The sequence below is a fragment of the Protobothrops mucrosquamatus genome, unplaced genomic scaffold (assembly GCF_001527695.2).
Source record: "Protobothrops mucrosquamatus isolate PMUCROS unplaced genomic scaffold, P.Mucros_1.0 scaffold1757, whole genome shotgun sequence".
NCBI classification, from domain to species: domain Eukaryota; kingdom Metazoa; phylum Chordata; class Lepidosauria; order Squamata; family Viperidae; genus Protobothrops; species Protobothrops mucrosquamatus.
Window position 1 is genome coordinate 252,775 of NW_015387897.1, and position 12,663 is coordinate 265,437.

Genomic DNA, 12,663 nt, shown 5'->3' on the forward strand with positions numbered 1-12,663 from the left:
GGAGCCGGCAGGTGATGGATGATGTTTTTGGGATATTTCCCCAAAGACGGCTGCTTTATTCAGCCCAAGTTATTTATTCGCTCCTTGTCGCCGGTTTCTGTCTGCGGGGCTAAATTTAGCACGGGGATGGGGAAGGCGCTGAGGGTCCGGAGAACAGAAGATCCAAAATGTGTTTGTGTGTATGTCTGTGTGTCTTTGTGAGTGAGTGTGTGTGTGTGTGTGTGTGTGTGTGTGAGAGAGAGAGAGAGAGAGAGAGAGAGAGAGAGAGAGAGGTCCCTAACCAGCCACGTTGTGGGTGGAAGGAGAGGAGCAGGGCTGGAAAGGCTGCAATTTTAACAAGTCGACAGATGGAGAGGAGAATAGGAAGGAAGGAAGGAAGGAAGGAAGGAAGGAAGGAAGGAAGGAAGGGAAAGGGAAAGGGAAGGGAGGAGAAAGAGGGAAAGAAGGATGGTAGGAAGGAAGGAAGGAAGGAAGGAAGGAAGGAGGGAGGGAAAGGGAAAGGGAAAGGGAAAGGGAAGGAAAGAAGGAAAGAAGGAAGGAAGGAAGGAGGGAAAAGAAAGGGAAAGGGAAGGAGAAAGAAGGAAAGAAGGACGGTAGGAAGGAAGGAAGGATGGAAGGAAGGAAGGAAGGAAGGAGGGAAAAGAAAGGGAAAGGGAAGGGAGGAGAAAGAGGGAAAGAAGGAAAAGGAAGGAAGGAAGGAAGGGATCCAGTAGCCTTGAGGATGGAGGAAGATAAATGGGCCTGTTGCAACTACCTGGAAGGAAGGACCGCAAAGCATATTGTTGTTGCAAATGAAGGCAAATATGCATTGTAAAGATCACTCGGAGGTGGGAGATACTTCCAATGTAATCTACCAGATCCCCTGCATGGATTGCCCCTGTGACTATGTAGGACAGACGGAGAGGAAGCTAACCACCAGATTGCAGGAACACAAGTGAGCGGTCAGACGAGGAGACCCAAGCTCACTGGTAGTCTCACACTGCAGTGAACGAGGACACACATTCAGGTTTGCAGCAACTAAGATTGTTGAACGAGCAGGCACAAAAACAGCCAGGGAAGTGATGGAAGCCTGGGAAACAGGAGTGCTGGTTTTACCCCATTCTTTCTAGCACTGAAGATGTTATTTAGTTGGGTAATGAAAAGTCTGTAAGAAAGCAAGGAGTACTCCTCCTCCTCCCCCTCCCCCTCCTCATCTCCGTAAACCTCTGCAAACCCCACTCCCTTCTAGCACTCAGACAGCACCAAGGACAACCCCACAATTCAACCCTCAGCAACAAATATTCTCTTCTCTCGATATTGTCATTATTGTGAACTGGCGCTAATTCAGCCAGCCTTATAATAATAATAATAACAATAAAGTTGGAAGGGACCTTGGAGGTCATCTAGTCCAACCCCCTGCTCAGGCAGGAAACCCTATACCATTTCGGACAAATGGCTGTCCAGTCTTTTCTTAAAAACTCCCAGTGTTGGAGCATTTACTGCTTCTGGAGGCAGGTTGTTCCACTAGTTAATTGTTCTAACTGCCAGGAAGTTTCTCCTTAGTTCTAGGTTGCTTCTCTCCTTGATGAGTTTCCACCCGTTGCTTCTTGTCCTGCCTTCAGGTGCTTTGGAGAATAGCTTGACTCCCTCTTCTTTGGGGCAGTCCCTGAGATACTGGAACACTGCTATCATGTCCCCCCTCGTCCTTCTCTTCGTTAAACTAGACATTACCCAATTCCAGCAACCGTTCCTCATATGTTCTAGCCTCCAGTCCCCTGATCATCTTTGTTGCTCTTCTCTGCACTCTTTCTAGAGTCTCAATATCTTTTTTACATCGTGGCGACCAAAACTGGATGCAGGATTCCAAGTGTGGCCTTACCAAGGCATTGTAAAGTGGTATTAATACTCTGTGTCCTTTCCTTGAAGGAAAGGGAACGAAAGGGTTAAGCATGAGGCCATTCATGGATTGCAGATCTCCATCTAGGGTTGCAGGTACCCAAGAGATGTTCAGTTCTGTTTCTCCCTTGCCTGGAAAATATTTAAAAACAGAGCGAGGCAATCTTGTCTTGCCTTCACCTCGGGGAAATGCTGCCCCACTGGATGGGCTTGGCCAACGCTTGAATGCGCGCACTCTCTTCTCCGAATTAAGAGGGCTGTGAATCTTACAGGGGGAAGCAAAAGGGGCCTTTGCTGGTAAGACCTTGGTGAGGTACCTTGATGGGGGCTCATCTAGCCCCCACTTGAGGGCCAAAGAGGGAGCAGCACTTGGATAATTTTGACTGATCTTGGTGGGGGAAAAAAACGAAGCAAATGACAACGGGAACAGGACAACGAGGGAATCCGTAGTAGGGGATTTGAAATAAGTACTTTGGAAGCGTCAGGCGTGAAAGAGCAGAAGGTCCAATGAAACTGGATTTAATAATAATAATAATAATAATAAAGTTGGAAGGGATCTTGGAGGTCATCTAGTCCAACCCCCTGCTCAGGCAGGAAACCCTACACCATTTCGGACAAATGGCTGTCCAGTCTCTTCTTAAAAACTTCCAGTAATGGAGCACCCACAAGATCTGCAAGCAATCCCACTGATTAATTGAACTGAGATTATAGAATAACAGAGTTGGAAGGGACCTTGGAGGTCATCTAGTCCAACCCCCTGCTCAGGCAGAAAACCCTATACCATTTTGGACAAATGGCTGTCCAGTCTCTTCTTAAAAACCTCCAGTGTTGGAGCATTCACCGCTTCTGGAGGCAGGTTGTTCCACTGGTTAATTGTTCTCACTGTCCGGAAATTTCTCCTTAGTTCCAGGTTGCTTCTCTCCTTGGTTAGTTTCCACCTGTTGCTTCTTGTCCTGCCTTCAGGTGCTTTGGAGAACAGCTTGACTCCCTCTTCTTTGGGGCAACCCCTGAGATACTGGAACACGGCTATCATGTCCCCCCCTCGTCCTTCTCTTCATCAAACTAGACATACCCAATTCCAGCAACCGTTCCTTATATGCTTTAGCCTCCAGTCCCCTAATCATCTTTGTTGCTCTTCTCTGTACTCTTTTTTCCCACCTAGCCTACAAAAAAACCCCCAGCATACTACTGATTCCAGGTTTCCCATATTACAAACCAGGATCAGTGGCCGGTGTTAGAGATAGTTTCTCCCCAGCATGCAACCCTTAGGAGATTGATTGCTTGGCTTTTCGGCGAGGGGATCCAAACTCTCTAAACTAGCCTGACCCTGTCGGCCAGGCCGGCTGAGGATAATGGGTATTGTGATTTGACTAACGCTTCCTCCGCAGCCAGCCAGGCAGCCAGCCAGCCGTGTCTTGGAGAGGGTTTGGCTGCTAGAGGGAGGTGAAAGGGTTGCCAGGCCCATCTGCCTATTTGTAACTTGGGCAGCGTCAGGCTCCAAGCAATGGCACCGAGGGATGTTTTGACAGGCTAATGCCAGGCCCCGCTGGGGATTGTGTTGCTCAGGTAGAGCAGACATGTTTTTCCAAACATGTTTATTTTTAAAAAGCACGTTAATATGTTAGGCTACTAAAGCAGGACAGGCATTAGAGGACGGCCACCATCTCTCTTCTTGCTAGAATCCCAGCAGGAAAGACACAGGGCTTCAGAGCATAAGCAGAATTCCTCCCTTGCCTTTGCCGGTCAGGATCTGCTCGGATATGCCCACCTCACCCTTAGCCGGCTTCCCTAGGAGAGGTGGAGTCCCCTAGGTGCACTCAAGGGGCAGGGAGTTCCTCTGGTTCATCATCCTGGAGGATGAAGGGAGATGTAGGCAAAAGGGAATAGGGTTAGGTCACCATGAACTCCTAGAGCAAAATGGACATCGCCAACAAACTCGGAGTGCTTGGGTATGGTTAGGAGGGCACTGACTTTTCTAGCCTGCCCTATCTATGTTTCCTGGCAAAATACATGGGAAAATCCCATAGGAGGAAAATTCCACTTAGGCTGAAGGTCAGAAAAGAGAACTGAGTATGGGTCACGTTTTAGAAAAGAAGAAATCAAACCCTGATGGCTTAGACTGGGGTGTTTTAAGACGGATGGACTCAACTCCAGTAAGATGGGTGGACTTCAGCTCCCAGAATTCCCCAGCCAGCATGAAGAGGAAAAAAAAATTGGGAAATACTGGGTTAGGAGATAGTGGATTTCCTTGTGAATAGGAACAGAATCTCCTCTCTGCTTAATTGGTATACCTGCCAAGAAACTCAAACATTGCAAGAGATCACGAGGACCACGAGATTATGTTTGTCAAAGGAATTCAACCTGGATGAGTGTGCGAATCCTGTAACGTCCTCTATGAGAACTATGGAACTTTTCTTTTAAAAAAGAAGAAGAAAAAAGAACCAATACCAGTGAACCTTCAGGGTGAAATAATCAGTCCTTTTCACAGAAAGAAGAAAGGCTATCCTGATGAAAATAGAGAGCAATGTTTTTCAACCTTGACAATTTTAAGATGTGTGGACTTCAACTCCCAGATGCTGGCTGGCTGGGGGGGGGGTGGATTCTGGGAGTTGAAGTCCACACATTTTAAAATGGCTAAGGTTGAGAAAAACCCTGATATTGAACTCTTGAGAAAAGGAGAGGAGAGAAGAAGAGAGAAACTGAACAGTTTCCTCCTTGCAGCAAAAATCCATTTTTTTTTCCTCCCAACCCATCAACTTAAACTGTTTCAATCCGACTGGATCAACATGGTCTAAAACAGCCTTCCCTGGAGGGAAAGAAAAGCTGGTTTGAAAATCACCGCTTGTGAAAGAGGACCCCGAAGGGAAAGGTGGACAGGAAAAAAAAAAATGAAGATGTCAAAGAATCTTATGGCTAGGCTCTCTTTTCCTCTTGGAACATACTCTGCCCTGGCAGTTCCTGTCCCAAAGGTGCTTTTTTCATGAGGCATCTGGACTTTTTTGTTTTTCTTTGAAGACGTTTTGCTTCTCATCCGAGAAGCTTCTTCGGCTCTGACTGAATGGTGGGGAACGGAAGGATTTATACTCCTTGCAGACAGCTGGTCATTTGCATCCTTTTAAAGAGTCGTTGAGGCCACTTGGAGGTTTGTCTGTGTCCTTGGGGGTCACCTGAGTGGTGCAAATGGGTGTGGAGCCTTCTTGGGACTGCTGAAAGGACTGTGTTGTAGACAGGAGATAGAGGATCTTGTGTCCCTCCCCCGCTATTGACCTGGATGACTGAGAATCTCCAGTATTAAGTATTAATACCACTTTACAATGCCTTGGTAAGGCCACACTTGGAACACTGCATCCAGTTTTGATCACCACGATGTAAAAAAGATGTTGAGACTCCAGAAAGAGTGCAGAGAAGAGCAACAAAGATGATTAGGGGACTGGAGGCTAAAACTTACAAGGAACAGTTGCTGGAATTGGGTATGTCTAGTTTAATGAAGAGAAGGACGAGGGGGGACATGATAACAGTCTTCCAATATCTCAGGGGCTGCCCCAAAGAAGAGGGAGTCAAGCTATTCTCCAAAGCGCCTGAGGGCAGGACAAGAAGCAACGGGTGGAAACTAATCAAGGAGAGAAGCAACCTGGAACTAAGCAGGAATTTCCTGACAGTTAGAACAATTAAACAGTGGAACAACCTGCCTCCAGAAGCGGTGAATGCTCCAACGCTGGAGGTTTTTAAGAAGAGATTGGACAACTATTTGAAATGGTATAATAGGGTCTCCTGCTTGAGCAGGGGGTGGGACTAGAAGACCTCCAATGTCCCTTCCAGCTCTATTCTAAATTGACTGAATTGGGAATGTCTAGTTTAATGAAGAGAAGGATGAGGGGCGACAGGATAGCAATCTTCCAGTATCTCAGGGGCTGCCATAAAGAAGAGGGAGTCAAGCTATTCTCCAAAGCACCTGAAGGCAGATTATATATATATATATAAAATAAACAGGAACTGCCAGATATCGATAGCATAGCATAGGAGATCTATTTAGCATAGGTGGTGGCCCATATGCGCCATTTAAGTCGCCGAGATTTGCGTTTTGCAAAGAAGCAGAAAAACGGGATGGGCTAGAAATCTGGATGGCTCTTTCTGGCCTCGGGAAGGCAACGAGGAAGCGTCGGTCCGTTTTGCAAAAACGCAGCACNCAGGAACTGCCAGATATCGATAGCATAGCATAGGAGATCTATTTAGCATAGGTGGTGGCCCATATGCGCCATTTAAGTCGCCGAGATTTGCGTTTTGCAAAGAAGCAGAAAAACGGGATGGGCTAGAAATCTGGATGGCTCTTTCTGGCCTCGGGAAGGCAACGAGGAAGCGTCGGTCCGTTTTGCAAAAACGCAGCACCCACGGCACCGTCTCAGGAGGGTTGCCGGGCTGCAAGAAATAAATCTTTTAGCACCGAATGAAATATTCACAGCTGCTCCGACTTCGTCTTTCCGTCTGTGTCCGTGTGTCTGTGCGAGGGCGGAAAAGAGGAATTTCTTCGGTCCAAATGCATTCAAAGAAGCCCGGCTAATGGATCTACTGTAGGCGCACTCCGGAGAGGTTTTCAATCCGTGGGAGCTGAATTCTCCCGTATTCAAAAGAAGTCTGGATTCTGCATGTCTGCTTAAAGGATCTGGCCCACGGGTTACAGAATAGCAGAGTTGGGAGGGACCCTGGAGGCCTTCTAGTCCAACCCCCTGCTCAGGCAGGAAAGCCCTACACAGGTAGACTTACCACAGTTCGTTTTGTGACCGTTCAAAGTCACAACGGCACTGAAAAAAAGGGACTTAGGGCCATTTTTCGCACTTAGGACCGTTGTAGCCTCCCCGTGGTCACGTGATCAAAATTTGGATGCTTGGCAACTGACTCGTACTTACGACGGTCGCAGCGTTCTGGGATCACGTGACCCCTCTTTGCGACCTTCTGACAAGCAAAGTGAAGGGGGAAGCCAGATTCGCTTAACAGCCGTGTTACTAGCTTAACAACTACGAGAAAGGTCGTAAAATGGGGCCAAATTCACTTGGCAAATGTCTCACTTAGCAACGTAAATTTTGGACTCCATTGTGGTCGTACGTTGAGGGCCACCTGTACCATTCCAGACAAATGGTTGTCCAATCTCTTCTTAAAAATCTCCGGTGTTGGAGCATTCACAAGTTCTGGTGGCAAGTCGTTCCACTGGTTAATTATTCTAACTCTCGGGAATTTCTCTTTAATTCCAGATTGCTTCTCTCCTTGATTAATTTCCATCCGTTGCTTCTTGTCCTGCCTTCAGGTGGTTTGGAAAATAAACTGACCCCCCCACACCTCTTCTTTGTGGCAGCCCCTCAAATATTGGAAGAGTGCTATCATGCCACCCCTGGGCCTTCTTGACATTAAACTAATACCCAATGTATGTTTCTAGAAGTTTCAAATCCGATCAATGCCATTGTGCAGTTTGGCAATTTCTCAATTTTGGAATGAGCTTAGATTCTGAGCNTTTGGAAAATAAACTGACCCCCCCACACCTCTTCTTTGTGGCAGCCCCTCAAATATTGGAAGAGTGCTATCATGCCACCCCTGGGCCTTCTTGACATTAAACTAATACCCAATGTATGTTTCTAGAAGTTTCAAATCCGATCAATGCCATTGTGCAGTTTGGCAATTTCTCAATTTTGGAATGAGCTTAGATTCTGAGCGGGGGGGGGGGGGCATGGACGGCGATGCATACGGGGTCTGCTCATGTTGCATCACCTTTTCCTGAATGTTGAGCCCGGTTGCAATTAAGATCAGGGATGCTCGACCGGGATCAAGCCACTCCATCAATCAACACTGATCGATCAATCAAAACCGGCCCATCTTCCCCTCTCTATTTTTCCCTGAATTTCCCCAATCCTCTTTTCTTCCACTGCCCAGCCCATCAGCCACTCCCTTTGGAGGCGGGGAAGGGGGGGGGCGAGAGAAAGAAAGGGCCCCTGGATGATTTGTCAGTAATTGATTTCTTAGCACTTCAGGTCGACAACAAAAATCTCAGTTACCATGGTAACCCTTCCCCGGTGCTGTGCCCGGGAGGGGGCCGGTGGGAGGCAGTGCCGAGTTCTTCCTCTCTGGAAGGCCTCCGTGTCAGCCCCGAATTTGCTTCCGTTCCAGGGATGCAGTGGGACGTTGGAACGTGGGCACGGGTGGGCACGGGGCGTGGGGTGGGGGCGGGAGGGGAGTGGGCAGAAGGGGGCTTTGGGCTTTGGCTAGGGATAGAGAAGTTCTCCATCAGTGCCGGTATTGAGGCTAGCCGCTTGTCGAGAGTGCCACGATTCCTGCCTGGAGCAGGGAGTGGACTTGATGACCTCAAGGGGACCTTCTTCAGATGTAGAATCCTAGCAAGGGGGAAAAAGGATGACGGGAGGTGAAGATGACGCTTTTTCCAGGGTTAACTGGTGTCCAGGTCGCTTCCTGCCGGCCTGTACCCGCCGTGGATCCTGCTTCCTTGCGATCTTGGCGGCTGCGGAATGCGGACCATTGTCAATTTGGTCTGCTGGCCTAGGAGCCAGGAGGCAGCGAGTTCTAGTCCTGCCTTAGGCATGAAAGTCAGCTGGGGGTGTGTGTGAATTTGGGCCAATCACCAGAAGGCGGTGAGTTCTAGTCCCACTTTAGGCATAAAAGCTGACTGGTGACTTTGGGCCAATCACCAGGAGATGGTGAGTTCTAGTCCCACTTTAAGCTTAAGTGACTTTGGGTCAATCACCAGGCGACGGTGAGTTCTAGTCCCACTTTAAGCATAAGTGACTTTGGGCCAATCACCAGGCGATGGTGAGTTCTAGTCCCACCATAGGCATAAAAGGTGACTTTGGGCCAATCCCCAGGAGACGCTGAGTTCTAGTCCCACCACAGGCATGCAAGCTGGCTGGGTGACTTTGTCAATCAGTTTCTCAGTTCAACCTACCTCACAGGGTTGTTGTGGGGAAAATAGCAGGAGGAAGGTAGGCATGCTCACCGCCTTGCCTTCTTTCGAAACAATAATAAAGGCAGGATAAAAACCAACCTACTTAGGGAGGGATCCAGAGCAGCTCTCAAGACGTCTTGTAGACTGTTTGAACCTTCTAGACCAGGGGTAGGCAACCTTGGCCCTTTTATGACTCGTGGACTTCAACTCCCAGAATTCCTGAGCCAGCATGGCTCAGCTTGGAAACCTCTCCCTTTCCCCTCAGCATGGCTGGCTCAGGAATTCTGGGAGTTGAAGTCCATGAGTCATAAAAGAGCCAAGGTTGCCTACCCCTGGCCTAGGCCCAGAAAGTCCTTTCCACTTGAATGCATTTCACGCCGTTTTTCTCTCTCCCTCCTCCTCTCTCTTTCTCGGGCTCAGAAAATCCCTTCACGTGAAAATTGTGGATGTTGAAGAATATGAGAAAAAAGACAGCTTCTTCATTGAATTGGGCCAACCCCGTTGGTTGAAAAGAGGGATCTCCGGTAAGTGGGGTGCCAGGAAGTGGAAAACGTCTCTAGGGCAGGAGGAAAACAGGCCCTAGGGTGGCCGCAATACGGGCTGGCTTTAGGGCTGGTGAAATCAACCCATCTTAACACATCTGGCTGGGGGATTCTGGGAGGTGAAATCCAGCCCATCTTAACGCTGAGGAATTTCTCTCTCTCTTTCTCTGTTTCCCTGTTTGCAGCCCTCCTGCTCCATCAAGGTAAGCCCCCCCTCCCCTGTGTGGCGCATAGTGTCACAGGGGTTAGAAGGCAGTATTGCAGGATAAACTCTGCCCACAGCCAGGAGTTCGATCCTGACTGGCTCAAGGTTGACTCGGCCTTCCATCCTTCCCAGGTCGGTAAAGTGAGGACCCAGATGGTTGGGGGCAATAGGATGACTCTGTAAACGGCTTAGAGAGGGGCTGTCAAGCACTGTGAAGCTGTATGTAAGTCTAAGTGCTATTGCTATTGCCCTCCCTCCCTCCCTCCCTCCTTCCTTCCTTTCCTTCCTTCCCTCCTTCCTTCCTTCCTTTCCTTCCTTCCTTCCTTCCTTCCATTCTTCCTTCCTTCCTTTGCTTCCTTCCTTCCTTCCTTCCTTCCTTCCTTCCCAGTAGTTAGAATGCAGTATTGCAGGCTAACTCTGCCCACTGCCATCAGTTCAATCCTGACTGGCTCAAGGTTGACTCAGTCTTCCATCCTTCCGAGGTCTGTAAAATGAGGACCCAGATTGTTCGGGGCGAATGTGCTGACTCTGTAAACAGCTTAGAGAGGGTTGTAAAGCACTGTGAAGCGGTATATAAGTTTAATTGGTATTGCTACTGCTAAATATATCCCTTAAGTAAGCCACTGCATCTGCACCAAAACAGAATTTATAAGTTCTTTATCATCAACCCTGGGGGTCTTCAAGAAGAGATTGGACAGCCATTCATCCAGAATGGAACAGGGTCTCTGGTCGGGGCAGGAGGCTGGATTAGAAGACCTCCACGGTCCCTTCCAACTTTGTTATTCTGTTGAAACACCTTTGGAAAATGTGAAATGAATTTCCCAGGAAGGTGCAATAATGCCCTCAGGGGAGGTGAGTGGGCACACAAATCGGCAGATGCACGTGTCCTCTTCACACCTCCTGGCCCAGGTGCTGGAAATGGCACCTGTCAACCAGAATAAACATTTGCACATCTTTGCCCCCCACACCTGGCTTGCTGGCAGCGTGGCGGACCCCGCCTTTACTCCTTAGCCCGGCTGGACTGGAAGGAAAAGCTTGTCAGTCGGCGCATAGATCCCAGATCCATGACGGCTTGCCTTCTCCTCAACATCTGTGCCAGAGAGGAGGGCTTCGTGCAACGGGGAAGGGGGGGTGGTGCCACGAGAGGCAGTGCGTAGGAGAAAGTGTGTGTGTGTGTGTGTGTGCCGTGCCTGAGCATTTTGTACATTAGCTCCCGTTCTGGGGGAGAGGGAATGTGTGGGTGAGAAACTATGCACGGTGCGAGGGATGGGAATGTGCTGCGGATTTTGAGAGAGAGAGAGAGCAAGCTTGACCTGCCTCAGAAGCCCCTCCTTGCTTGGGAGAAGACCACCCCCCCTCTCCTCCAGCACCTGCCAAGAGACTGGTGGGTTTACAGGAGGGGGTGCTGCAGAGAGGGAAAAGGGGACAGAATTTCGTGGCTGCCAAAAGGCAAAATTAAAACCTGGCGAAATCAAGAATCTAGCCGCCTTGTTCAAAGGGCCTTGCTCCCGAGTCAACGATGTTAGCTAGTTTGGGCCATGAAAGGTCTGCAAGAAAGCCGCCAAGCTCGGGGAAGCACTCCAGGACCCTTCATTTCAACCCTGCGCTACAAATATTCTCCTTTATTGGCAGAGACACATGCAAGGAATGGATTAGCATCCGCAATAAGGGAAGAAGGCATAGAAAAGAAGGACCAGGGGTGACATGATAGCAGCGTTCCAATATTTGAGGGGTTGCCACGAAGAAGAGAGAGAGAGGGAGGGGGTCTCAACCTGTTCTCCAAAGCCCCTGAAGGCAGGACAAGAAGCAACAGATGGAAACTAATCAAGGAGAGAAGCAACTTAGCACCAAGGAGGAATTTCCTGATAGTGAGAACAATTCGTCAGTGGAACAGCCTGCCTCCAGAAGTTGTGGGTGCTCCAACACTGGAGGCTTTTAAGAGGAGAATGGACAGCCCACTTGTCTGGAACGGTAGAGGGTCTCCTTCTGGAGTAGGGGGTTGGACTAGAAGACCTCCGACATCCCTTCCCAGCTCTGTTAAATCTGCTCTGTTAAATCTCCATCAGCTTTGCAAGCCAACCACAAATGCCTTTTGGGGCAGGCCTCTCTGTCTTCCCCCCATGCTAATCTGGATCCATTAAATGTCTCGTTGTCAGGGTCTCCACCCTTGGCAACTTTAGGACTTGTGGACTTCAACTCCCAGAATCCACATCTTCAAGCTGCCAAGATTGAAGACCCCCCACCTACTCTAAAAAACTGCTGGCTTTAGGAATCAGAGCACTAAGAAACATGTCAAGAGTGATTTATTCTGACAGTTAAATGGATCTGCCCTATTTGGGAGCAGCGTATGTATCTACCAGCTCTAGGGACAAACAGTAGAAAGTAGACAACAAACAAACAAATAAACAAAACAGACTAAATTAGAAAAGGAGAGCTCTAGATTTGAATTTCAGCTCGGCCAGCTGACTTTGGCACAGGCACGGGGACAATCCTACCTTGCAGGATTGTTGTGATGAAAAAAAAAGAGGAAAAGAGGGAGGGAATATTGGAATATCCAGTTAAATCAAGCTCTTGGCTGCTGTTATTTCTTTTTTACTTAGTGGATGGCGACAAAAAACTCTCTGCAGAAGAGGAGGAGGCCTGGCGAATTGCTGAGATGGGGAAACCCATCCTCGGGGAGAACTCGCGCCTGGAGGTGATCATAGAAGAGTCGTACGATTTCAAGGTAAACAGCAAAGTACGAAGTTTGGGCTGCTTCCCTTCACCTCAGGCGAGGGACGGTGGAAGATACACTTTGGGGTCTGAAAGCAAATGTGTCTGTGCATTTTTGAAGCACTATTTAAACTTCAGGTCAGGGAACTTTTGAAATTCAAAAGTAGTGTTGGGATAGAAAGATGATAAATAGATAGATAGATAGATAGATAGATAGATAGATAGATAGATAGATAGATAGATAGATAGATAGATAGATAGATAGATAGATGATGGATGGATGGATGGATGGATGGATGGATGGATGGATGGACGGACAGGAATGGATGGGTAGATAGATAGATAGATAGATAGATAGATAGATAGATAGATAGATAGAGAGAGAG

At 48.4% G+C, this 12,663-nt stretch overlaps 1 protein-coding gene across 1 annotated transcript in view; it reads left to right on the plus strand.

The window, feature by feature from the left end:
- Positions 1-12,290, plus strand: part of SLC8A2 (solute carrier family 8 member A2) — a gene marked incomplete at its 3' end in the record, with an annotated part of 17,979 nt that extends 5,689 nt beyond the window's left edge. Inside the window, exons 2-4 of the mRNA XM_015823067.1 lie at positions 9,239-9,342; positions 9,546-9,563; positions 12,166-12,290. Of these exons, the coding sequence (XP_015678553.1) occupies positions 9,239-9,342; positions 9,546-9,563; positions 12,166-12,290 (247 nt within the window). The remainder of the gene's footprint in view (positions 1-9,238; positions 9,343-9,545; positions 9,564-12,165) is intronic.
- Positions 12,291-12,663: the final 373 nt, after the last annotated feature.